Consider the following 27,647-nt stretch of genomic DNA (forward strand, 5'->3'; position numbering starts at 1 on the left):
CCTGATGTTATACATTTAATAATTAAAAACAGCATGAAATTTAAAAATGATAAGATTAAATTATAAAAAAACCTCACAGACTGGGATTGAATCCAAAAACAACCTCCATATATAATCATTCTTCATGCTACTTCACAAATCAGTCTTCCAAATTGGTATTTTAATGGTTGTAGAAAAACTTTTATCCCAATTTTCTCAAGAATTCCCAAATAGTGTGTTCTGTGGATTTGATAGAGTTTAAGCACAAGAAAATACTATATATCTACAAAATCTAATTGAAATTGGTGATTACAAACTGCCAGGTTTTCCCTTGTTAGTTTTGCTGGGTTGATTTGTATTATTTGTTGTGTGTGAGTGAGATGGTATTGTTATTGTGATTCTTGTGTTGATTCTGAATTTGTTTTTGACAGAGATTGTGGTATATTTTTCAAATGCAAGCTTCTGCTTTAATCATGAATGTAGATCTTGTCTACTATGACAATATTCGAGCCAGTATTGTTCAAATGTGTCAGAACTGTTTTAATTTTCTCCATAAAAGTGAGTGCACTTATTTACCTAAGGCTGAATGTATAGATCCACCACTGCTAATATAGAACAGACACTATTTTGTAGTTGCTCTATCTAGGTCAGATACTGTGTATGTGCCATTCTTTGTTTCATCTTTCCCTGCAGATTTTATTGGTATGGTAGCTGTATTGGAGACTTATGCTTTCACTGGCATTACTATTTGAACTATTGAGCTGTCTCACCCTGACAAGGTGGTGACCAGTGAAAAAATTATCAATATTAATATTATTATTTTTATTTTTATTAATAATCTTTTATATTCATGTAGATACAAGAAGAAATGAATATTCCTTTGCTGCATGTGAAGAAATTTCTTCAGATGAAGAAATGGAAAATCCAATTTTTTTGAATTATGATAATTCTAATTGTCATGATGGAAGTGAAAAGCATATATCTCAGTTCTTATCAAAGGAAACAAGGTATAGTGGTGAAGATGCATTCACATATCTTTTGTTGTATAAATATATTATATAATTAATATAACAAAAAAGATACAAAATCTTAAACCAAATACTTATTTTTAAAACTGATATTGTCTTTTATATATTTACAGAAATTGCCAGTTTTATCAGCCTCCTAATCATCGTCCAAGACTCTTACTTTCTGGAAAGAAAAGTCAAGGTCAGAGCATGCATTTAGCTCCAGCAATCTTACATTATCTAGAGCATATTCCGGTCCATAAGTTAGATTTGCCTACTTTGTATACCGGAGCTTTTCGAACGCCTGAAGAAGCTTGCGAGCAAGTCCGTATTTATAAATTTGAAAAGTTTAGTTCTTGTAAATTTAAAGAGTTTTTAGGGTTTTATTTTTATTTCTGTTTTCTAGATATTTCGAGAAGCAAAGCGAAATCTACCAAGCATTATATACTTGCCTAGAATTGGAAGAATGTGGAAAACTCTTAATGAAACTGTACAAGAAACTTTTCTCACTCTTTTGCATGATCTCGAATCTAGTGCACCTCTTTTAATTTTGGCAACAAGTGATTGTCATTATCATGAATTACCATCACAGGTACAGCTTAGTTTATTTTAGGAATATTAAATTAGTACAGTAGAGTCTCAAACTCGGCCTAATGTGGACCGAAGGGTGGCCGAGTTTGTGAAAATGCTGGGTTATTAGGAATGGGGTTTAAAAAAATAATTATGAGTGTTTCCTCAGAAAATACTGTACTGTACTTGTATGTATTGTGTGCTTGAGAATACAACAGAGAATAAATTGCCCAAATACCCTTAAAGGAAAAGTACATTTATGAAGGCATAGAGTCTTTACTACATGAAAATGAAAATTAATGAATATGCTGTGTACAGTAATTTATCTGATAAGACAGACCTCAGAAAAATACTTTGAGGCATAAAGATATCTATAATGAAAATTAATTAACTAAGGATTTTTTTGCCCTGCCAAGGTGTGGCCGAGTTATCCAGACTGCCGGGTTATCTAGTGCCGAGTTTTTGGGACTCTACTGTATTCCCATATTGTTTTAATAATATCAAATGATTTGTGTATATATTTTGAATACATAAAATTTATAGTTTTTATTAATGTTTCACTTAATAATTACCATAAACAATCATTTAATTTTGGGATAGAAGCCTTCCTCAGGCACAATATCACATACTGTAATTTACTTTGTATAATCCAAGGATTATTTGTTTTAAAATCAAGTGCAGCATATACTTTGTAGCAATTTTTCATGTTATATGTCTCTGTTGGTTAAATACAGAAAATTACAGCTAATTAAACTACAGTAATCCCTGCCGCAGACAGATTGGTTATTGTTATATTAGTGAAGTGTAATACTATGATAATTACCATATTTTTAGAAGAAACTAAACTAGTCTTTTATGAAGTAGATTGTATACATATGCTTAATGTAATCATTTTAGATTTTGTTAATGTGATAATAATAAGCAAATGATAATGTTAATCAAAGTAAGTAAACAAAGTACAGTTAGTGGAAATTATTGAAGATTTATTAATTAATAATATATAGTTTATTCAGTATTGTTTTCTTATTACTGTATTTACAACAGCTAGCATTTTAAGTAAGAATCCAAAGTTACAGGAAGAATGTTAGGACTGTTAGGCATACTATCAGCTAGACTGTTAGGAAAATGTCAAATAACATTTGACATTTTTCTAATAGTCTAACTTGTGGTTGTTTTCAAAATTAAAGATTTTTGTCATCTCATCATCAGACTGTTGTAATTTAATGAACATTAATTACACTGCAGTGGTTTGATAACAGAATGTTGAACATTTTAAAAAAGTAAACTTTTTACTTAATAAAAAGAAAGATATTTTTTTGCTTCTTGAGAACTTGAGTGTTTGTTTGATTAATCTGTTTATTTGATGGAGCCATTACATTTCCAGAATGCTAAAAACATTTTAATTAAAAAATATTTACTTGCATACAAATAACTTAAATGGTCAAAATGACTAATTATACATAATAATTTAACTAAACTATTCCTTGTATTATTCCAAACACTTGGTTTAAAGACATCTGCACTCGAAGAAACAAAATGTTCATACAGAGTAGCAATAAACTATTAATATATTTTTAACTGTATTAAATGGACTTTGTCACAAAATAAACAGTATGAAAAACCTAGCAGCAAGAAAATTAATCTTTATGTTGAATTAAAGCAAGTGTTTTTTGTCATTTTAAATGGTCCATTACCAGGCAACTAAATATTGCATATTTAATTTACAGTATATAATGTAATAGAACATATAAAGTAATGAAATGAAAAACAGAGTTCACATATAAAACAAATATTAATAATAAAATTTTTAAAAATAATGAAACTTTAAAATCGAATACATATAACTTAAACAACAGAAATACAGTAAGACCTTGCTTAACATGGGGGATATGTTCCTAGATGACAAAGTGCTAAATGAAACAGCATTAAATGAGGTCATTTTAACTTAGAGTAAATAGGGAAAGGGGAACATGTGACCAAAAATAAACAAATTTTACTTTAATTTTAAGCTATATTATTATGCAAATTAATATAAAAATATGTTAAATAACACACAAACATATGCACACAGAAATGTAAAGTTCATTTTTTGTGATGAAGGTCCTGACTTTTCTGAAATTCTTGTTTTTTCCATAAAGTTGCATAGTTTCATTTGTCACTTTTTTCTTTCCTAAAGCAAATGTCAGTAGCAGAAGATTGCATCCAAAATGCCTTGTTTTGCTTTTGCACTTCTTTCAAAACCTGGATCATTCGCTACAATTTGATCAATGATTTTAGTTGTCATTACTAAACTTTTACTAAGGAAATCTGTAGAGAAATTTTTTGTGTTCTTTGTTTTCAGAATCACTATTTTTCAGTTCTACGTGAATTCCTTGTTCTGCCAGTTCTTGAAGGTCATTGTTTATTTTAAATGTTCTATTTTATGCATTTTCTTATGATTTACATAAGCTTTTACCATAGAAAAATGTTTTAAATGTTTCTGATTTATAAATAGAGTATCTAAACTTAAAACATTTAAATGCTGTTTGTTCTATATTTCTACAGACAAGTATTGTTCTGTTCTGTTTATCAGAGGACGAAAATTTAATTTGTTTAAAGTACTAAGTTTTAAATGTCTTATACAATATACGTATGTTTATTATTAAATTTTAATACCAAAAGACCATTATTATCTCCTGTATATCCTTCAAATATAAATATCGAAAATTTTCTTATAAAGACTAGAGGACTCTACAATGGCTGCCAACTACAGTAAATAGGACTTCATTATTTGGTAATTTTGTGATTGTTTTGGACATCTTATCTCTAATACATGCAGTTATTGGGTAAAATATCTGCCAGTTTTTGAAATTTACTAGTTAAATCTATCTATATAACCCATTAAACACGTGTCCATCCGTCTGTCCACGTAACGGTATGCCAAAAATGGTCACTAGAGGCGCCCTAGCGATGATTTTAAATTAACAATAAATTATTTTTATTTGTAATAGGAATTTATTATTGATATGAATTTATTATTTATACCATGGAATGGTATAAATAATTATTATATGCCTTGCCTTGCCTTATTATATGCTTGCGTTGCACGTTTACAACATCCCGTGACTCACAAGTCAGTGAATGTCGCGCATTGACTCACAGGAAATTTGTTTAAAAAAATGGAGAAAAAAAAAATAATAAAAAAAAAATGATACATTTAAAATCGAGGTTTACAACCGAAGGTAAATAAACAAATTAAACTATTTTAAAGTTTTATAGAATGTTTAATAGATAGAAATATAGATCCAATGATACAATTGAGACTTTAACAGAACTGTAGAGCATATTGATAGAAACAAAAGTCAAAGGAACTGTGCCTCGTGGGAATTTGTAAAGAACGCCCACTAGGGGCGTCCCAGGCCACTAGTTTTCATAATAAATGACTAGAAATTATTTTATGAAAACCAGCAATGAGTTGTATAACTTTCCTGACTGTTAAGAGTTTTTATTAAAATAAATAACTTTTATATTATTAAGCAAAATAAATAAAATTGTGTAGAGCCATCTGTTATAAGATTGTTATAAAAAAACTTTTTATATTTTTAAATACTATAAAATGGCAAAAAGCTTAATTTTGTGAGTAGAGATGAGTTTTATATATTAAAAAAAAATGTAAGTGTTAATAATAAATAAAATCTTTATTACGTTCTGCCCTTTCATGATATGACACATGATACCTCTCTATCTCCCCACTCCCTCAATCTTTAACCACCAAAATTTAATGGCATCAATGCCTCTCATGTACAAGCCACCATGTCAAATTTCACTACTTAATCTTTACCCCGTTTTGAGATGCTAACACAGATAGATAGATAGATAGAAAATATTTTGCCCATTTTTTTCTTTTTTGGATTCAGGAGGTCTCAAAATGTGGAGATTTGCAAAAAAACTCAGAGGGTCAAATTTGACACAATTTCAATACTTTCCCTTGTTATGTATATAAAACAGCTGTGAAAATAAAATGAGAAAAACTGAAGATGATTACACAATATTAGGAATTGTTTGTTTGGTTCAGTATACAAAACTTTGTTCATTTCATTTGTTGTTTTTACAGATCAGTCTTCTTTTTCAGCTTAATCTGGAAAACTGTATTTGAATAAAGATTATGTAGATGTTAATATTTTTTTTGTATTCATAAAACGTTATATAAATTTGAATATATATTATTACTTCTCTCATTAATTACTTGTAAAATGTTTATTTTTAAACAGATTCAGGATATGTTTGAGTTAAATGAAGGAGAAGTATTAAGAATGGAAAATCCAAATAGTGATGAGCGAAGAGAATTTTTTTCCAATCTTCTATTACAAAAAGTGTTTCTTCCTCCTAAACAAAAAAATAAAAAAGGTAAGATTTAGGAGTTAATAAATGAAATAGAAAAAAATTTTAATTGATAAATACTTTTTGTAAATTGTGAACTTTTTTCCTAAAAGAATTTGTCATAAATTCTGCATACAGATGGTTGTGGCAATTGGGATGCAAGCCTGCCTCTCCAAGCTGAATCTGAGCAAGTGACTCCAGAATTTTTTTGCGGGTAGTCTGTCAGATGATTCTACTCCTTCCCTTACTCTATCTCATTGTAGGTTCAGCAAATTTGTGATGTGTGTAAAAAGACCCTCTGGTGCCCATAGGGCAGAAACATACATATCCTCACACTCGCAATCCAAACAGGGTGAGCAGCAGTCAAAAAGAGACTACAATGTTATAAACTATTCATTCAGCAACTTCCTCTACACCAGGGGTGTCCAACCTTTTTGTTTCTCTGGGCTGCATTGGAAGAAGTCAAGGAGTTTTGGGCCACAAGTATATTTAAGGATTAACATGTCTAGATTATAATAATAAGTATTAAAACTTTATCACGAAACAGGATATTTTGAAAAATTACTTCTACAGACACTTTCAATTTTTACTTAGAAATAGATAAATTCATTTATTTGATAAAATGCAAATACAGTAGAGCGTCGTTTATCCGAAAGCTGGTTATCCGAAACGTCTGTTATCCGAAAGCATTCCAGTCGGCAAATTAAAATTTTCGCTAGATTTGTGGCGCTGCAATCTTCGGCTATTTCTTGGGTTACTCAAATATTTTACATTTTTGATACTAAATTAACATGTGAAGCATAATTTTTTATTGTTTTCATATTTTTCAATATATTTATTTTGTTTGCACAAAATAAAAAAATAATTTTTAACGATACAATAGTCTTCGTTAGGCTTAACATCGACGAAAATTCAATGCGAAGCGACACGCAACGGAGAAAAATTTCAACATGGAATAAATTAACATATTTTTACGTACATGATTCGTTATCCGAAAANTTTCCACTCAAAACTAAAATATGAATAAAGGTTTATGGCTTTGTGAAACTTATTTTTTGAGTTTATGCCATTGAAATAAATAAATAATAAAAAATTAAAACATTTGTCGGTTTTGTTTACACCTTTATTGGGCCGCATTGGAACTTGCCTTGGGCCGCATGCGGGCCGCGGGTTGGACACCTCTGCTCTACACATTCCTATCTAGACACATTCCTTTGCGCCTCTTCTAGCACATGTTCTCACATTATCTTTCTGACTCATTACCTTACATTCTTTCATATACTCATCCATTTGTTTCAACCAAGACTTTCTTGGCCTTCCTCTACCATACTTTCCACTCACTTTTCCCATGTACTCTCTTCAGCACTTCTTATTTCATCTTCTAAACATGGCCAAACTATCATAGAGCCAATTTTTGAACCACATTCTTTCATACCATATCTCTCCAGCACTTGTTTATTTCTCAAATAGTCTCGTTAAAAACACTCCCCTCAAATACCTCATCTCCCATGTGGTAATGCAAATCCTGTGATACTTGTGCTACCATACATGAATGCAGGAACTATAACTCAGCCATTCATGCCTGTTTGGACATCCTTTTGTCCTTTGCAAATTTACTCATTGCAGCCACCATCTGAGCTCCAGCACTCGCTCTTCTGGATGATTTCATCAGCTATCCTTTCATTCTTATCTATCATGCTTCCAAAATATACAAGCTCATTTACTTGTTTCATTTTTTTACTATCCAGCTCAATCTTGCAATCCATTTGCTCACCTTTGTATTCAAACACAATCAGTTTAGTTTTACTCACATTCACTTGCAGCATATATCCTCACATGTCTCTTCAAGATCACTTCTGTATGTTCAAGTGTTTGAAGCTCTTCCTTACTCTTTGCTAATTGCAGTGTCATTTGCATACACACAAATAACACTCATTTATTTCCAATTTTCATTTCACACGCCTGTACTCTGGATTTTCCATGCTTGCATCCATGAAAACATTAAACAATTATGGGAACGTAATGCACCCTTGTCTTACACTCTCTTCAATTGTAAACCACTCAGACAATTTGTCATCCATGCATACACATGCTTTGCTGTTTTCATACATTGATCTCTCACCTCTAAGTAGTTTACCTCTTAATTCATAATTATGTAATACTTGCAGTTTCTGCCTATTCACTCTATTATATGCTTTCTATAGATTAACAAATATTACAAGCATTTTTCTACCCACGTTCTAACATTTCTCTACCATCATTTGCAATGTGAACATCTGGTCCATACATTCCTTCCCTTTCATAAATCCACATTACACTTTTCATATTTGCTTTGCAGTTAGTTTCTCAACTCTGTAAACCAACATTTATGCAAACACTTTTCCAGGTATGCTCAGCAAGCTTATGCCACAGAAGTTCTTGCAGCTTGTCCTTTCACCCTTTCCCTTCTATATTGGAATGCTCAAAGCATTTCTGTAATCATACAGCACTGTGCCCACATAAGTTGCAGAGTCAGAGCATCCTTTACCATTTTCCTTATACCATTTTCTCACATTTTTCCCTTCGTATTTTAACATTTCTGCAGTCACACCATCTAGACTAGGAGATTTCCATTTCACATTCTTCTTATTGAATTTCTAACCTCACTCAGTTGAATAAGGCCACATCCATCATTGTCATTATTTTTCTCTGCAACTGTTCCTCCAATTATGCTACTGCTCCTCAATAGGCTCTCAAAATATTCACACCATCTATTATGCACCTCACATTCATTCCATAGCAGCTCACCATTTGCACTTTGTACACAGGTTCACTTTTCTTTCTGTTGCCAGTATACTTTTCATTTGCTTTTAGAACAGATTTCTATTTTTTAAATGCTCCTTGTAAACACTCAATCCATTTTTCATTCTGTCCCTGCTTTTCTTAATCACTCGTGCATCTTCTCATTTCTTCACTCTGTATTCCTCTTCACTCACATTTCCATTCAGTTAACTCATGTATGCTACCTTTTTCTCTTTTACTGCTTCCTCAAGTCTCTCCTTCCATCACATAATCCTTTTCTCATGGTCCACTATTGTTATATCATATGCCTCTTTTGCTGCTTCTATCACATAAGATAAGAAATGTTTTTAAACCTCTTCTATATCAATCGACTCCTCATCCACTTTCCCCAGTTTCAACTCAACATGCTTTCTAACCTACTTATCAGATACTTTGTTATCACTTGTTGCAGAGCCACTGTTTTCCTCCTCTTGTTCTACTATCTACTCTTCAGTTGCACTAAGTAATGGTCTAAGTCATGGTCAGCTCTTTTCATAACTCATGTATTCTTCACTACATCCCACATCTGTCATCATACATAACAAAATCTATTATTTGTACTTGATTGCCTATTCTTGTTTTAATTGTTAGGAATAAGCATGAGAAAATGGATCATATAGGAACAGACAACAAAGATAGATATACATGCTTTATTAATTCTGGAGGATATATATTTTAGACAATATGGTCATCATCAGTTTTTTAGTTTATATCAATTGGCTATAAAAACATTACAAACTTTATGTATATTTTTAACAATAACTTAGTTATATAACAAACACAATATTACCTGGATGACAGAAATTACAAATGGTTATAATAATGACACTAGATAAATTAATAATAAAAATAAAATACCTAAGTAAATCGTAAATTAAGTAAACTATAAAAATTGTATTAAATTTAATTGTGTAAATAAATATAAAATTGCAATGTTTAACAAAAATAAAATACTTATGTTATTCTTCCATTGTTTGCTCCAATGACAGTTCACAAATTCACAAGCACGGAGGTGACCATTCTTTTGATTCTACTACCTCTGCAATGAAATGAAAATATGGTAAAAAAATATCCTCTGGTGCTATTGCCATCTTCACAGAAAATATATTTTAAATAAACAGTAAATATAAAACATGACCGACAGTATTACATTTAATTGTATAAATAAATATGTGTATGGCAGAAGAATAATGGAAGCAAAATATTTTACTTTTGTTAAACGTTGCAATTTTATATTTATTTATACAATTAAATGTAATACTGTTGGCCATGTTTTATATTTACTATTTATTTAAATTATAAAAAGTTTTAAAATAAAATTTTAATAAAATGGATATCTGTTCATTATAAAATGGAAAGTATGGTAAAATTCTACTAAAAGACAGATATAAGGAAACTTGTATATTCTAAAAAGAAATAAAATCTATTAAAATTGTAAACAGATAAAATTATTAGTAAAAGAAATATCTGTAAAGTATAAATGGAGAGAGTGTAATAAAATACTATTAAACTGTAAAATATAAAATGTTGGTAAAAAGGAATTTTCTATTTTCTAAAAGGAATAAAGCTTATTAAAATGTTAAAAGAAGGTGTGACTATCACCTAAACTCAATGGACATTACAATGTAATATATAAAGATGGATTGGGTGTCAAGTGGGAAAGGGGAGGCATCTTAAATGGACTCTTCTTAGAACTGTAGTAGTGGTTGCTAGATCTTACTAATGACAGTGCCAGTGTTCAATCAAAATCCCATGGTCTGAATAGTATGAACACTAATTTTGGTTGAAATTGGTCAAACAGATTTTGTACAATTGAGCTCGAAATATCTCTACTTTAATTATGGCCATCCAGTATATATAAACATAAAAATGCAAAGTGCTATGTGAGATTATCAGCTGGTTAGGATGTTACCAAAGGGTGGCTTGTTGCATATGGGGTAGGTATGAACAATTGAGGTGATGCACTCAATATCATACACCATTTATTGGAAAGAGAGAAAATTCTTTCAACACAATGTTCTCAGTGTGATTCAAGTTACATGTTTCTAGATTGGAGAATTTAGGCTCCATCTTATAGATGAAAGTCTCTAAATTCTTATGCTGTCATCGGATGAATTTGATGATCCTTGGCTGGTTGGGCTGAAGGGAAGTCTGGTTGATGTTGTCTGACACACTTCCTTCTGTGTGAAATTTTGATGTCATAATTGGATGGGTTGATGCCATAACCAGTTGGTCACTTTAGCAGATAAATAAGGTTTAAAATGAAGAATAGTGAGGAGATAGAGCAATGGTCTTTCCGTTGATCAAGAGAGAGGATTTTACAGACAATAGAAATATACTAGGAGCTTAAATGAAAGGCACCTGGTCTATGAAAGACCTAATAGAGAGAGCGCACAGAACAAGAATGAGGAACTTTGTTGAAAAGAATGTGACAAGGAACTTTGTGTTCTTGAGACAGGTTTATATCTGTTTGGGTCTTTGATAATTCATCTCTATTGCTTTCTTATTGGTCTCATACCTGTTTCCAGGGGTAGCACAAGACCAATTCAAGCTGTGAGAGAGGTTGATCATTGATGTTTAATTAATATGATGATGATAAATTCCAATACCAACAGAGACAATTGATCTTAAGACTTACATTGCTTATTCATTTCTGTACAAAAAAATTCTAAAGGAAATATTTTGTGTGTGTGTCCTTTTTTTATAAACAAAAAATGAATTTTTTACAAGTTTGGTGGGACTCAGACCCAGTCAAGAGTTTCAAAAAAATATATATAACAAGTTTCCTATTTAGAATACATAAAAATGTATATTTGATACAAGCAGAAAATGTGAGAATTAAGTATAATAGAATATTATCACTTTGTAATCACTTTGGAATGTCTGCATTAGTAACATTAAATGACATGAAAATTCAGACATTAAGAAATGATAATTAATGAGTTTGATATTAAAAAGGATGTGTTAAAATAATTAATAATTAATTAATCTGCTAATTTTACAGTTTTTATTATTATTAATTAATAATATATTTATATAATTCACCCAGTATTGCCAAACTAATTTTTTTCTTATTGTCTCTTAGTACTGTATATTAGAGCTAAGAAATTCCAGCATTTCAAAAATATTTGAGAAATGGAGAAAGAATAATTCTTTTTCTTCTATCAATTTCTCTGTTAAATATTTAAGTGTTGTCAGATAATAAAATTTCAAACAAAGCCACAATGTCTAATAATAATAAGCCAGAAACATTTTTCAAAATTACAAATTACAAGTATCCCTTAATTAACACGATTAATTAATCCCTAAATGTTATTATGTACAGTGGGTGATCGGTTAACGAACATAATCCATTCCAAGACTTTGTTCGCTATCCGAATTGTTCGTTAACCGATTATCGATTTACCATAGGTTTCTATGAGAATTTAATTAATTCGTTCTGAAGACCCCCAAAAATAAAAAATATATACTTTCTTACTACGTTTATTTATATGTAATAATAAAAATACATACACACACAGTCTTGCATTTTTATTAGTCATATTTTTTTTCCGCTTGAAATGGTTAAAGAATCTGTCTAATTTCGATTGCTTTCCTCTCTTCAGGATTTTTCGTAAGTAATTAATAGCATTGCAATTGTAGAAATCCCCAAGCTTCAACCTGGTTTAGATGCCATTCTAAGACCGTTGTTCTGACATCCTCCCACTTCTTCAAAGGATCTTTAATAACAGATATTGGCATTAATCCTCTTTTTCAGAAAGAATCATATCTCGCCGAGATTCTTGGTGTTCTTCATTCAAGAGTTCTTGGCGTTCTTCTGTCGTCAGATCCGTTTCAGGTTCCATTATGAACTCTTCGATGTTCTTTATTTCTCAGATGTGATTTTTGTTACTCCTTTAGCTGCTTGAGTCTTCTGGATTATACAGTATTTTTCTTAAATAAGATTGAACTGCTGCCTACTTTAGACCTGTTCACGCCATACTGCCCAGCAACATTAGGTATCTTCTGCCCACTCTCTACCTTTGCTATTATACTCTCACCTTTCGAAAAGAAAAACAGACGCAAAACTTAACGAGTGCCTACCCGACAGTCTCGCGAATACATAAAAGAATTATTTTGTCAGAAAACTAAAAGGCTGAAATTACAAGGGAGAGTTTCAAAGTTCGGAGGAATACTATATGATCGGTATATACTGGCTTGAGCGTCGATGTCGACGTTTCTCACACTCCGAAAAGTTTCGAATTGTTTCCTGAAGACATGGGAAGACCAATCGGTATTCACTATTTTACATCGCTTCTTCTTGTGTTTGTTCCGTGAGGTGTTCGTTATCCGATCATGTGTTCGTTGTCCGAACATAAAAATCTTTCGCGAAAGTGTTTGTTATCCGATTTGTTCGTTATCTGATCTGTTCGTTAACCGATCACCCACTGTATATCAAAATTGTGTTAATCAGTTACAATGGTAGCTGTACTCAACCAATCACCACTTGCTAGAACAAATATTCAGTTAATAACAAATATATTTATTTTAATTTTGTTATCCGTAAAAAAAGCCTTCTATGATAAAAATGAGTAATAACTAATTTACGTAGAGTTACCTACCTTTGTCTGACAAAATTATACTTGATCCAGTTTGTTTTTTCACTTAATGCTATGCCTTGCATGCATTTTATCTGCAGACATTTAGATTTGATTTTATGCAGTGTGAAATGAAAAGCTTTAAAATAAGCTTCTAAACAAAGAAAATAATCTCACATTAGCAGTAGTTTGTTACATTTCACAACTATTGTAATTAAACTACATGTCTGAATAGGAAATCGACATCAGCACGAAAATAGCAAATTCACCAACACCTTTGCTGAGAAAAATGTATCTGTTAAGTAAAGACAACTGGTAAAGTGTATTAATTAAATCTTCAGCTGCATATATCAGGTCAGTCCATAAGTTCGTGCGCATTTTTATCTACAAAAAAAGCAACAAAAAATTTTAATTAAATCTTATTTCAATCTATAATGTATTCACCATTATTTTGTACAATTTCTTGCCATCTTGATGGTAGCTTTTTAATCCCGTCTTTGTAAAATGATTTCGGTTTTGAATCAAAATATTCAGAAATAGCCTTTTTTACATTGTTCTCATCCTCAAAAGTTTTTCCTTTTAAAAAATTCTGCAAACTCCGAAAAAGATGATAATCACTGGGAGCAATATCTGGCAAATATGGTGGATGAGGTAAAATTTCCCAGTTGAAGCTTTTGAGTTGAGCAGTTGACGTTGTTGTCAGTTAGCTATTGACAGTTCATGTGGTATCCATTTTCCTAGCTTTGAAACTTTTCCGATTTGTTGTAGATGTCTATGAACAGTTCCATGGGATGAATTTAAATGTTTCGCAATTTCATCAACTGTTAAAGATGGTTCTGCTTCAACTAGTGCAGAGAAAGCATCATCATCAAAGTCAACGGGTCTTCCAGTACGAGCCTTATCCTCCACACTAAAATCATTATTTCTAAATCTTTCAAACCACTTCTGCATAGTCCTTACACTTGTTACAGTTTGATTATAAGCAGTATTTAATTTGTTGGCTGCATTTGTAGCATTCTCACCACTTAAAAATAAAAAGTATAAAACATGTCTCTTATATTCATCTGTTACTTCCATTTTAACGAAAATAAACAACTGAAATGTTCCCAATTCTGAACAGTATTATATGAATGAGATCCAATTTAACACTTCAGTGTAAAAAATATCACATTAGACTGGCATTTTTAACAGCAAAACATGATTTTTCTCAAGGTCATAAAATTTACGCATGAACTTATGGACTGACCTGATATAAAGGGATTGTTGTAATTAATTTAGCATGTCAAACAAGGGATGCCTATATATGCATAAAAAGTTTTTTCTTTGTCACACCAGTATGTCACATACCTTAAAGCAGTGATTCTCAAACTTTTTCGATCCACCGCCCCCTTTGTTCCATAAAGTTATACCCAACGCCCCCTAACCCATTTTCTCTTGTGTGAGAAAAAAATTGGAAATATTCTTAGGAAAACTTTTCTATGAATCTCACACTTTGTGCCCTTACTGTACATTGTTCTCATCATCTGGAAACCATTAAACGCAATGTTTCCTCTTATCAGCCCCAATTTTGCCTTTGGTCACCGTTCAATACCCTGCCTCCAGCGCCCCTAGATCTATTCATCGCCCAGAAGGGGGCGTTATTGCTTACTTTGAGAAACGCTGAGCTAAAATAAAAGTCAATGTGTTAGAAATATTCAAGTTGTGACCTTAAATAAAAAATAAAAAATATATAAAATGTCAACATTTTATATATATTCCGTCGAATTTTTATATATAGAATTTGTCTGCCGTCGCCCCTCTATATTTCCTTAACGCCCCCCAATTCTCTTTGAGCCTTCTACTGCCCCCCTAAAAGCCTCCAGCGCCCACAAGGGGGCGTTATCGCCCACTTTGAGAAACGCTGCCTTAAAGGATTAACTAATTACATTTTTATATATATTAGAAAAATGTTTAAAGAATTTAGATAAATAATATTCAGAGAAAGACAATTTCGTAATTTAAGATGTATTATTTTATAGCTAGGTTAGAACCTTTGCCTGTTGCACCGTTACCTGAACCACGAATTCTGACAGAATCAGAATTGCAGCGTTTGAGGCAGCAAGAGAATGCAACTTTAACAGAACTGAGAATATTTTTAAGAGCAGTTTTGACAAAATTAGCAAAAGATAGGAAATTTTCCATTTTTGCCAAACCTGTCGATCCTACTGTGGTATGATTGATTTAACTTTTTATTCTTGGAGTATATCATAATTTTTATCATAATTAAATATATTTTCATAACTTTCTTTTAGAAATTAGAAATTACAAAATTGCATGTAACATATAATCTTATTTGGTACATTTATAATCATAATGACATATTTGCAAAACATTGTTTTTTAAAAGATAAAGCCATCTTGTGAACAATATTATGATTTCTTGTCACAAAATATTTTCAAATGTTTATTAATGTGTTTTGCTCCTCATGACATTGTCTTTATTCATTTTTCTAACATCTATGGATTGTTGTAACTTCATGCTGATAACCAGCAGTGGTTTACTTATAACACAAGACTCACAAAATTACTGCACCAATGTATATTCTGTATTTTTAAAGTGACTTTTAAAGACACAACATTTGTCAGTATGCTGTTTAAAAACATATCATTTGAAATGTGCTGTTTTTCCCACTTTTTAAACATTTTTTTCTATTAGCAGTTCATTGTACAGTACATGTAATGATATAATAAGTGAAGTAGGAGAAATGAAATTTGAAATGCAACTGTTTAAACTATATTGTACCAAAAATGTTTTCAAATAATGAAACTTATATTTATTTATTTCATTTCTATTTTATTTATCAAATATTACAAAGGAAGCACCATAAGTTTCCAACATAATATACTGCACATGACTGATAGACATTTCAAGACAAGTACATAAAAGATTAATGTGTTATTAGTGTTTGATGCAAATTTAACAGCTGTAGCACTGAAAGGTGATTTATAGTGGACTTCTGTATATGACATGGCAGCAAATTCTAGAGTATTGGACAGTCATAAGTTTCTTTAAAAAGAATGCCATGGAAATCAAGTGATGTTTAGATCATGTATATGAGGGAGGATCCAAAAAAAAAACCGAACTGAGAGCGCGCTGCAATTTGTAGACATGGTAGAGAGTTCTCCCGTTACATGGGGTTAGTAGAGACCTTCACGAAACAGCTGTGCAAAGGATGTCAGTTTATAGGTTTACGTTTGAGCATAGTGTTGTGTTTCTCTTACTGTTATTTTGTTCCGCCTGCGAAGTTCTGGGCATCCTTCAACATATCGAAACGATGAAAACGTTGAAAAATTGCCAAAACATGTTAAGACGTCTGCGAGAGGATGTGCGAAGAAAACACCCAGAACTTTGGTGATCAGGTGACTGATTCATTCATCATGACAATGCCTCCGCACACATGGCCTTACGAGTGACCCATTATTTGGCCTCTCGGGGATGGCCTGTCATTCCCCACCCCTCCGTATTCACCAGACCTAGCTCTGTGTGACTTTTTTCTGTTTTCAAGAATGAAGAAAAATCTGGAAGGGAAGCATTTTGATGATGTGGTGGCAATAAAAACAGCTTTGCTAAGGGCACTGGACGATATCAAGGTTGAAGAGTTCCAGAGATGCTTCAGACAGTGGGGAAAAAGACTTGACAAGTGCATCGCATCTAATGGAGAGTGCTTTGAAGGTGACTGAAGGAATTTTGTAAAAAAGTTAATAAATAAAGTTTTTATACAAAAAATCTGGTTTTTTTTGGGGTCCCTGCATGTATGGGGAAACTTTGTAGTCATAAACCATTGTCAAAGAATGGGCTAAATCTTTTGATTAGAACCAGAATCCCTTGAAGATGTTGTGAAATCTGGTCATTCAGTAGATGCAGTAACCTTGGAAAAAATTATTGGGTTGTTCGGAAAGTAATTTCGTTTTTTTTACCACTAGATGGATTAGTCGTATTTTTCCTGCCATTTTCATTCTAAACTGTATTATCATTATATATTTTGACAGCTAGCATTTTAAGGCTTATTTGTAAAAAATTTTCTTTGATTTGGTGCAATTGTTTATTTTTTGTATCCCATCAAATATGGAAGATTGAAAGCAGCATTTTCGGCATATTTTGCACTTTTATTACCAAAAAGGTAAGAATGCTGTTCAAGAGAGAAAAAAATTGTGAGACATGTATGGAGAAGATGTATTGACAGAACAACAGTGCCAAAACTGGTTTACAAAATTTCATTCTGGCAATTTCAATATTGAAGATGCACCGTGTTCCGGATGGCCAGTTGAAGCCAATGAAAACAAAATAAAGGTATTGATTGAAGCAAATTGCCGAATAACAACACGTGAAATCACTAAGATTAAATTTGTCAAATTGAACTGTTTATGATTAATTGAAACAAATTGGTTTTGTTTCAAAGCTCGATATATGGGTTCCACGTGATCTTAAAGAGAGATGCTCTCTTTGGTGGGATTTTAAGGAAATTTTTTTGGAGCTTTTACCAGACAGTTTAACAATTGATTCGAAAATGTACTGCCATCGAGTAAACAAATTGAGTAATATCATCAAACAGAAAAGGTGGCCAGAATTGATCAACAAAACAGGTGTAGTGTTTTACCACGATAATGTCAAATTTCACACAAGTTTGGTAACTAGTCAGAAACTGTTATAACTTAGATGGGACTGTGCTATCACACCAACCATATTTGCCAGATCGAGCACACACAGATTATTACTTGTTCTGATCTATACAAATTTTTTTTAACTGTAAGACATTTACTTGAAATGACAATGTCAAAAATCGCTTGGATCAGTTTTTTGTAAGCAACGATCAAAACTTTTATGAATGTGAAATCATGCTACTACCAGGTATTTGACCAAAATGGTTGATATATAATTCAATAAAATATTTATTATAAAAATATTGTGATTTTTTTCCACAGAAAAAAACAAAATTGCTTTTTGAACAACCCAATAGATATAAGTGTTTGGTGTATATTTCACGAACATCTAGGCATGAACAAAGTCAGTGCAAGATGGGCTCCTAAACTTCTTTCTGCTGTCCAATGACAGCAGCATATAGAAAAGAAAAGTGTAGAGTTGACTTTGAACCTTTAGAAATTGGGTGGAGTTGATTTTTTGAAATCTATTGTTACAGGGATGAAACTGTGATCCTTTATTATGATTCCTTTTCCAAAATAGAATCAATGGATTGATGAAAACCATGGAAAGGAGCCCCAAAAAAGACTACTGTTACATTCAACCAAGAGCTCATTCAAAGGCTACTGATTTTTGGGACTGTGAGGGCATATTGATGGTAGATTTTAAAGAAAGAAACAATAAAATAAATACAAAATAATATTCAATGTTACAACATCAACTGTGTGCAAAGATATGCAGAAAATGAAGAGGAAAATTAACAATAAGAGTTCACTTGTTGCATGACAATGCACCCATCCACACCGCAGCAGTTGCTGAAGCTGCCATTGAGGACTGTGGCTTTTAGTAGCTCAATCACCCATCTTACAGCCCAGATCTGGCTCCATCTGACTGTTTTTTTCTTTCCGGATTTAAAAAATTCCCTTTGAGGAAGATATTTTGATAGTTTTACGGAACTACAGACAGCAGGAATGGACCATTTTAAACAAAAATCTTCAGAATATTTTTATAAAGGAACTGAATTGCTCTTTAAACATAGTCATAAGTGCAATGAAATCAAGGATTATTATATTGAAAAATAATCATTATTTGTTTTTTCTCTTGCCTTTTCTCACGAGGTCAAAAACTTATGGATCATCCTATATATATTAGTTGTTATTATTATTATTATTATTATTAATTATAATTATGCTAATTAAATAGAGAACATTTCCATGTTGCGGCATTATTGACAGTGATCTCTTAAATTTCAGATATACTCGCTAGTACTTTCAACAGTTTACAACCATCGTCTTCAGGCGAAATCGAATACTTTTGTTTTCGAAGGTATTCGATTTCGCCTGAAGACGACGGTTGTAAACTGTTGAAAGTACTAGCAAGTATATCTGAAATTTAAGAGATCGCTGTCAATAATGCCGCAACATGGAAATGTTCTATATTTAATTTCTAAGTGCTGGCATGAAGTGAACTTTACTTTCATTCATAATTATGCTAATCCTCACCTTGTCAAGGTAAAATAGGTTAGACGTTCCAGTGAACTGTATGACAGTGACAGCGAGAGCACAAGCTTCCAGTGGGCCAACCATGATGGTAATGTTTATGGGAAGAAATAAAACAAAGAGTGACTCACAAGCAGCATATAATTCAGAGTGGATGACTGTTGAATGTTGTTCATTCTTCAAATTGGGGCAGTTGATATATAAATACTTTGATTTAGTTATCTAAATACAACAAAATAGTCATGACATGTTCTTGGCATAATACTAGCTTGGATTTTACTTGGGTTAACAAGGTTCACATTTGTGGGCTAGGTAGAGGCTCACATTTGAAAAATCTGCTATGGTCTCCTTTGACCATTGGAAAATCAGGAATTTTCTAGTGGGCTATTTGCTTATGCTTCTTCCTTATTTTAGTATGTTATATTTTACCTGAGAAAAATAAATTAATAAACAAAATACAAGCACTGTCTGTCTGTCTATAATAATAAATTATAGACAGACAGACAGTCCTATTCTAAGTCAAGCCGTAAATCGCCATGGTATGTCTCATATAAATAGATTCCTGGTTCATGGCACGTCTATAACTTGAAATTTTAGTCTGGTCCTAATTTGGATGTGTATCACTGTGAGTCAACCCATGCAAACTGACATTTGGCCTGCCATGATGTGCATTTTGTAACTTTTAATGAAAGTAACTGATTAAAACTTTGGCCATAGACTGCCATGACAGAGCCCACAATTAAATATGGGTTGAGTGAGAGTGAATTATACAGAAAGTTTAAATTGCAAGTGGTGCATTCTGCACAAGAAAATGGAAATCAAGCAGCAGGAAGTTTGATGTAGACAAAAAAACATGCGGCAATGGATTCAAAGGACACTCTTGAGAAAACATGACAAAATTGGCAATTGTTGCAGAAAGACAGCAAAATATCCTGACATGGAAGCAAATCTGTCGAGATGTATCTGTGAAATTTGGGCAAATGGATTTTCTGTATCTGTTAAAATAATTTAACAGTTTGAAGCCCAAAGGGATTGCTCAAAATATGAAAATTTCCAAAAGTTGAATTTAAGGGAAGTGACAGCTGGTCAAGACATTTTATTGCATGACATGAGCTTGTGATTCAGTGTCAACTCCAATAGCGCAGCAGCTTCCTGACACCTATAAAGAGAAACTACTTGCATTTCAGAAACATATCCTCAGCTTAAGACTACAACTTAAGGGCAATAGGCAATGCTGACAAAACTCCTGTCGTTTTTGATATGCCAAATGACACTACAGTCATTGACATTACAGTCAATCAGGCAGGTGAAAAAAAAAAACAGTTCTGGTGCAAACAGTGAGAACAGAAAAGCAGCATTATACAGTAATGCTGTGTATCACTGCTGTCAGAAACAAACTGCAATCTTGCATCATTTTTAAGCATAAAACCCTGTTTAAAGCAACACTACTGCCTGGAATATTGGTACAAGTTTAAGATCAAGTCTGGATGAGAGAACTCTACATGGATTTGCTGAAGTCAGCATGGTTCAGCATTTATGTGCACTGTTACATCAGCAGTTCATGTTGGTTGTTGACAACTTCTGAGGACATCTGACCGAAATCATGAAAAAGATGATGAGAAAAGAGAAAACATGGTTGTGATAACAGGAGGGTCACTGGAATGCTGTAACCACTTGATATATTCATCAACCATCCTTTTAAAACTCATCTGCAATGTTTCTACTATAATTGGAGGTGCACTGTGATTGAGATGATGCCGACTGGGAGGCTAAGAAAACTGTCCCTGTTTCAGATGTGTGAATGGATTGTGGCTTCATGGAAAGCAATACCAAAAGAAATGGTGTCCAAAAGTTTTTTAAAGTCATGTCCATTTCCAATGCAAAGGGAGGGTCAGAAGATGATGCAATGTATCTTGCATCATCTGAGAATGGAGACTCAAGTGATACTGGTAGTGACAGTGAAGTTTCAAATGAGGACATTGATTATAATTTTTATAGTGTTGTGACGTTATTGGTTAGTGGGGGCCTTGGACAGCTCCCTTCTTTTCTTCTTTTTTGCTTTTTCCTTGCATCCCTTTTTCTTTCTTACTTCTCGCACCTGGTGGCCTAAAACCTCCAAATAATCTCAATACAAGTCCTAAGGTGTGTAAAGACAATTTATGATAATAAATAATTTTAAAACAATTTATTATCTTGAGTATAGGCTGCACTCTAATGTTGGACAAAAAATTTAGGGTAAAAAAGTGCAGCCTATAGAAGTGTAAATATGATACATATATGCATGATTGTTCGACCACTGGGGTAAATGTATGCAGAGTAAGGGAATGATGTGCAGAGATAGAATTCAAAAATAGTGGGTGATTGGTTAGCAAACAGTTGTAGGACTGTGAACAAATTAGGTAAAATTAAAATTACCTAATTTGTTCACAGTCCTACAACTTTCATGAAAGATTTTTATGTTCAGACAACAAACACGTGTTCAGATAATGAACATCTGACAGAACAAACACAAGCAGCAACGATGCTTCTTGTGTTTATGGAATGTCTTGAGACTTTCACAGTTGTATATATAATTTTTTTTGCACCAGTTTATTTCTGTTCTCTGAATTTCTGTAAGTGCTTTTCTGAACTTTTTACTTAAAAAAATGATATTATTATGGGGCCTAAAAAGAGTGGAGTGTCAAGAACTGTGTTCACTATAGAAACTTAGCAAGAGATAATTAGCCAAGATAGAGGGTGGGTAGATGAAGTCTGATGTTGCTAGGCAGTATGGCTTGAACAAGCCTGCAGTAGACACAATCTTATCTAAGAAAGATATAATTAAAAATATTCAAGCAGATAAAAGAGTAATGAAAATTACTATACTATACAACCTTTAAGGCTGGTAAACTACACTAATGGATAAGTGGACTGAAGACATTCAGGACATGAATGAATTCATCATGTGTGTCTATTATACAATCATAAAACTGGAAATGAATATGATAGCATACAGACATACACTACACAACAAAGTCACAGAAAAATATTTACTTATCACTTGTAGGAAAAACAACTAAATGCATGAGTAAATTGTTATTACTTTAAAAGAATATCTCTAAAATTTCAGCAACATAAATTTAAAAGGTTGTGCAATGTTGTATTTTGTTTCTCATGCAGTTTGAAGGAGGTAATAATTTGGGATCATTATTTTTAATTCATTCAACTTTACAAATGCTGAAGAGATGACATAGAAATATTTAAAAATTGTTTTGTAAAAAAACACTTTGCTTCCAATCCTACAGAACCATATTGATGTTTAAAATTCAACAACCTTTGTTAGAAAGATAGTCTTTTAACAATTTTTTTAATGCTTTTCAGGACACATATTAAAGATTGAGGGTATGGTATAGAGATGACATACACTATGGATTTTCTGTACTTTCTATGGAAGTCACATGTATAAACTACAAACTTATGGATAATTTCTAAAAACTGTTGAACAATCCTTTAAACTCTTGAATAAGCATGCTTATGTAACAATACATGTTGACTCTTTGTCCATATATAATTGTCAGTATGTCAAGTCTCAAACCAACAGTTTTTTCCAAACCATTGACACGGAATATACAGAAAATGACTGAAGTACAATTACAAAAAGTATTTTGTGTTAAATCATAACATTAGTAATTAAAATTATTTTTATTTGTTAGCTCTCAATGGAGGAATTTTTTTTAATTGAGGAATGGTTGCAAAATACTTTCCTAACTTTTTTGCAAAGTCCAATAGTTTTCTTAATTTTTTAACCTTCTAACTACCGTCCAGGTCCATTGGATCCAAAGAAGTTTGGTTTCTTAACTTCCCTGTTCAGAGAAGCAGACAGTGTCAAGTGAAGATTATAAAGAATATTCCTGGACCTATATGATTTGCTAGAAGAGAGAGAAGTTGACATCATAAAGTCTTTGTTTTAGCTATTTATTCAATGAAATCTGGTGGCAATAATTTGCAAGTAGACAAACAAGGAAGGAAAATAATTTATAAATTTGAATGGAAAAATGTTTCTTCAAAAGAGATGTATAAATTCATTGGTGTTTTGTTATTGAGAGGAATACACAAATCAAAAAATGGAGATATTATGCAACTGTGGAGTAGTGAAAATGGTCATCCGATCTTTAATAAAATAATGACAAGGCAATGCTTCTAAAACATGTTACGAGTAATTTGGTTTGCTAATGCAAAGGAACAAAGACGAAATAGAGGCATTGATAAATTGCTGCTCACGGGGAATGCTTTGAATTATGGATTTCTACATTATAGCAAATATTCGAAATACAATGATTACAGCTGATGAACAGCTTGTTGTGTTCTACAATATGCTTGACTTGTCAGCATAAATGATTATATCATATTGTCATTTCTATTTCCCAACTGGAATTGTAACAAATCACATAAAAAAGGAATGTTTTTGCTGCAGCTTGCAAAGGAATTAACTGGATTGGATCAAACAGAAAACCCTCAGTCTTGTATGTATAGGACCAAGAGCATCCAAAAAGAAAGCCAAATGTAGTGTGTGTTCATCCTGTAAAAAGATATAAACAGTTGAACTGTGTGTTATGTAAGTAAGAAATATGTATGTCAAGAACACAGTATTGTAGTGACAAACATTGCCAAAACTAATATTTAATTAATTAAAAAAATGCTTTAAAAGTTAGATGTTTGTATGTACTAATATACTATCACTGCACATCGGGTTGTATATAATACAATAAATCTGACATACTGAACCTTTAACCGATGTGTGTCACTTTTTCTTTCAAAAATCAAACGTTTTCCTAACCCCTTCTGGGTTCTTCATCAGGATAACAGCTGGATCGAATATCGATTTCAAAAAGTTTTAATGATTCCGAACTTGACTCGTTCCATTCGCTTAATCCGTCACGTGATGTAATTGAAATTGTTCTATTTTTGACGGTCGATGTTCAAATTTAAGAGAACGATCCAAAATATGTTCTTGAGATATAACGATTATTTAATATTCTCGTGTTCCCTAATATCATTTATTTTTACGGCTCAATATAATTTCGTTATCACTCTTTATGGAGTAGTTTTTGCCACGCCCTGGAAAGGCTGATCTCTTCTCTTGAATTAATACACTCGGATTTGTCATACGCCCTAAAAATTTCCATCTCTTCTAGCCATTTTAGTTGGTGAATATGTGGTGTGGAGGCAATTATCCGTGCTGCATTGAAGTCCGCCACTATTTCGGGATCAGTGGCATATGTGGAGAGTGAGGTTGTGTGCCTGTTGTGCTGTATATCCGAAATATGTTCTTTTAATCTAACCTCTAACGAGCGTTTAGTTGATCCCACATATACCAGGTCTCTGTTGAACCTGTTATCCCTTATAGGAATTTTATATACTCCTGATATCCTCTCCATCCTGGGTCCGTCTTTTTCATTACGTAGGATGTCAAACAAGGTGCTGCATCTTCTGTATGCTATGTTAACATTTCTTTGTTTAGCAATGGTGTTGTACAGGGACTTCAATAGCGGGTTGAACTTAATGGGTATCCTCCTATTTTCTATATTATTGCTTGTGTTTTGCGTGTTGATTACAATGTTGGAAGAAGCCTGTGTTTGTTTGTGGCGCTCTGCGATCTTTTGTATAATATTTCGGTACCCGTGTGATCTGGCGATACTTTCCAAGTAATTTAACTCCTCCGTTAGTGCTTGTTGTGTGGAAGAGTGTGTGTAAGCTCGTTTAACCAATGCCCTAAAAGCCGCCATTTTGTACTGGAAGGGATCACATGAGCTTACTGGTATGTATGCCGGTACATTAGTAGGTTTGCGAAAAACCGATGTGCGGATGATGGAATCATCAAATCTTATGTCCAAATCCAGGAAATGTACTCTGGTGTTACTGTGTTGTTCCATCTCTAATGTCAGTCCATACGGGTTGTCATTCATTTCGTCTAAAAAACAGGCTATGTTGGGGGTTGTCCTCCATAGGATGATGATGTCGTCGACATATCTTTTGTATAGTATAATGTCGTGGAGGAATTTAGGCAATGTCCTGTTTTCCAATTGCCTAATAACTAGTTCACATAAATCCCCGGATACCGAACTACCCATGGGAACACCTCTTGTTTGTGTGTACAACTTTCCTTTAAATTGAAACACCAAATTGTAACAAATTAGATGGGCCAATTCTAGTGCCTGATGTTGTAGCTCATTAGAGCCTAATTTTTCAAAAAGAAAGTCCCTTAGGGCGCAGAAGCATGGAGGAAGTTCAATCGACGGGTATAAGGATCTAAAATCCAATACTGTAGCATAACACGGAGAGGTGACCATCTTGAGTTGTTCTATTAATTCCAACGTGTTGGAGATGGAAAATTGGTATCCCTGCAGGTGTGGAGTAAGAATGTTGTGTACCTCTTCCTCTATCTTTCGTGTGGGCGCTTTGGCCCTATCCACCACTGGGCGTAACTGTTTCCCTTCTTTATGTGTTTTAGCAAAAGCAAATAATTTTGGGGCATCCGGTGCGTCCATTATAATGTTCTTCAATTTCAATTTGGTAGTTAACTTCGTAGATGCGAAGCGTTTGACTCTTGAGTGTATCTTATCTATCATGTTATATTGAACCTCATTGCATCTTGTTACTTCTAGGTACTCACACAGGCCTTTCTCGTATGTTTCTCTCTTCATAATGACTAATAATCTCGCTTTATCTGCTCTAACCAACGTGATATTATTTTGCCTTATCCATCGAGTCGTGCGTTTAAGATCCTCTCTGAATTGGAGCATCTCTCTAGAGACCTTATTATTTATTATTTTGAACGAGGCTACCCATCTATAGTATTCCTTCTGTATGTCAGATAGGCCTCGTATTAATAATTCTAGGTCTGGAATGCACGATCGTATCGTATCTTTAATGTGAGGGATAGGTGCGTACGCCGGTCCAAACTTTAGGATGTGTTCAACATAACTCGGCACCTGTATGTCATCCCATATAATAAATGGACATTCGTTGTGTTTGTCGGTGGAAGGTATTTGAAAACGTAGAATCCATTGCATTTTCTTGCAATAATGTCTCCTTAAGTTATTTCTTAGCCTTTCTTGTATGTTGCTAATTTTTGCATTCTCCAATGCTAAAAGTCTGGGTCCTGCTGAAATAACGTGTTTTCCATGTCCACTAGTTGTACTAATTTGGAATAAACCGATTTCCTGGTCATCCTTACTGCCCTGTTCATACACATCCATCTAACTTTATTGCGTAACGGTTCGTTTCCTGGTGGTAGGTTTATGCGATAAATGGTCATAGGGAACACACGTATTCTCTTGCATTTCATTAAAAAATCCAGCTTCGCTCTAGCCTTAGTAAGGCTGACGATGATTTTACGATAATAATTAGTCGGCATCACTTAATAATTATATAATCTCCACTGCACATCGGGTTGTATGCAATAAAATAAATCTGACTTACGGAACCTGTAACCGATGCATATCACTTTTTCTTTCAAAAACCAAACGTTTTCATAACCCCTTCTGGGTTCTTCATCAGGATAACAGCTGGATCGAATAGCAAAAAATGAATTCAAAAAGTTTGAATAAATCCGAACTTCTTAGAGTTTGAATCGTTCCATTCGCTTAATCAGTCACGTGATATGATTGAAACTGTTCTAATTCGACTGTCGATGTTCAAATTTAAGAGAAAGATCCACAATGTGTTATTGAGATATAAAGATTATTTAATATTCTCGTGTTCCCTAATATCATTTATTTTTAAGGCTTAATATAATTTCGTTATCACTCTTTATGGAGTAGGTTTTGCCACGCCATGGAAAGGCTGATCTCTTCTCTTGAATTAATACACTCGGATTTGTCATACGCCCTAAAAATTTCCATCTCTTCTAGCCATTTTAGTTGGTGAATATGTGGTGTGGAGGCAATTATCCGTGCTGCATTGAAGTCCGCCACTATTTCGGGATCAGTGGCATATGTGGAGAGTGAGGTTGTGTGCCTGTTGTGCTGTATATCCGAAATATGTTCTTTTAATCTAACCTCTAACGAGCGTTTAGTTGATCCCACATATACCAGGTCTCTGTTGAACCTGTTATCCCTTATAGGAATTTTATATATTCCTGATATCCTCTCCATCCTGGGTCCGTCTTTTTCATTACG

The 27,647-nt window shown here is 33.0% G+C and overlaps 1 protein-coding gene across 1 annotated transcript in view; it reads left to right on the top strand.

Annotated features, from left to right (window-relative positions):
* The first annotated feature begins 815 nt into the window (after positions 1-815).
* Positions 816-27,647, top strand: part of LOC111640554 (ATPase family AAA domain-containing protein 2B-like) — a 42,145-nt gene continuing 15,313 nt past the window's right edge. The window contains exons 1-5 of the mRNA XM_023386570.1: positions 816-986; positions 1,121-1,310; positions 1,393-1,578; positions 5,807-5,942; positions 15,331-15,521. Coding sequence (XP_023242338.1) covers positions 895-986; positions 1,121-1,310; positions 1,393-1,578; positions 5,807-5,942; positions 15,331-15,521 — 795 coding nt within the window. The 5' untranslated portion in view covers positions 816-894. The remainder of the gene's footprint in view (positions 987-1,120; positions 1,311-1,392; positions 1,579-5,806; positions 5,943-15,330; positions 15,522-27,647) is intronic.

Source organism: Centruroides sculpturatus, unplaced genomic scaffold (genome assembly GCF_000671375.1).
Source record: "Centruroides sculpturatus isolate CEXI.00-Female unplaced genomic scaffold, Cexi_2.0 scaffold1072, whole genome shotgun sequence".
Classification (NCBI taxonomy): Eukaryota; Metazoa; Arthropoda; class Arachnida; order Scorpiones; family Buthidae; genus Centruroides; species Centruroides sculpturatus.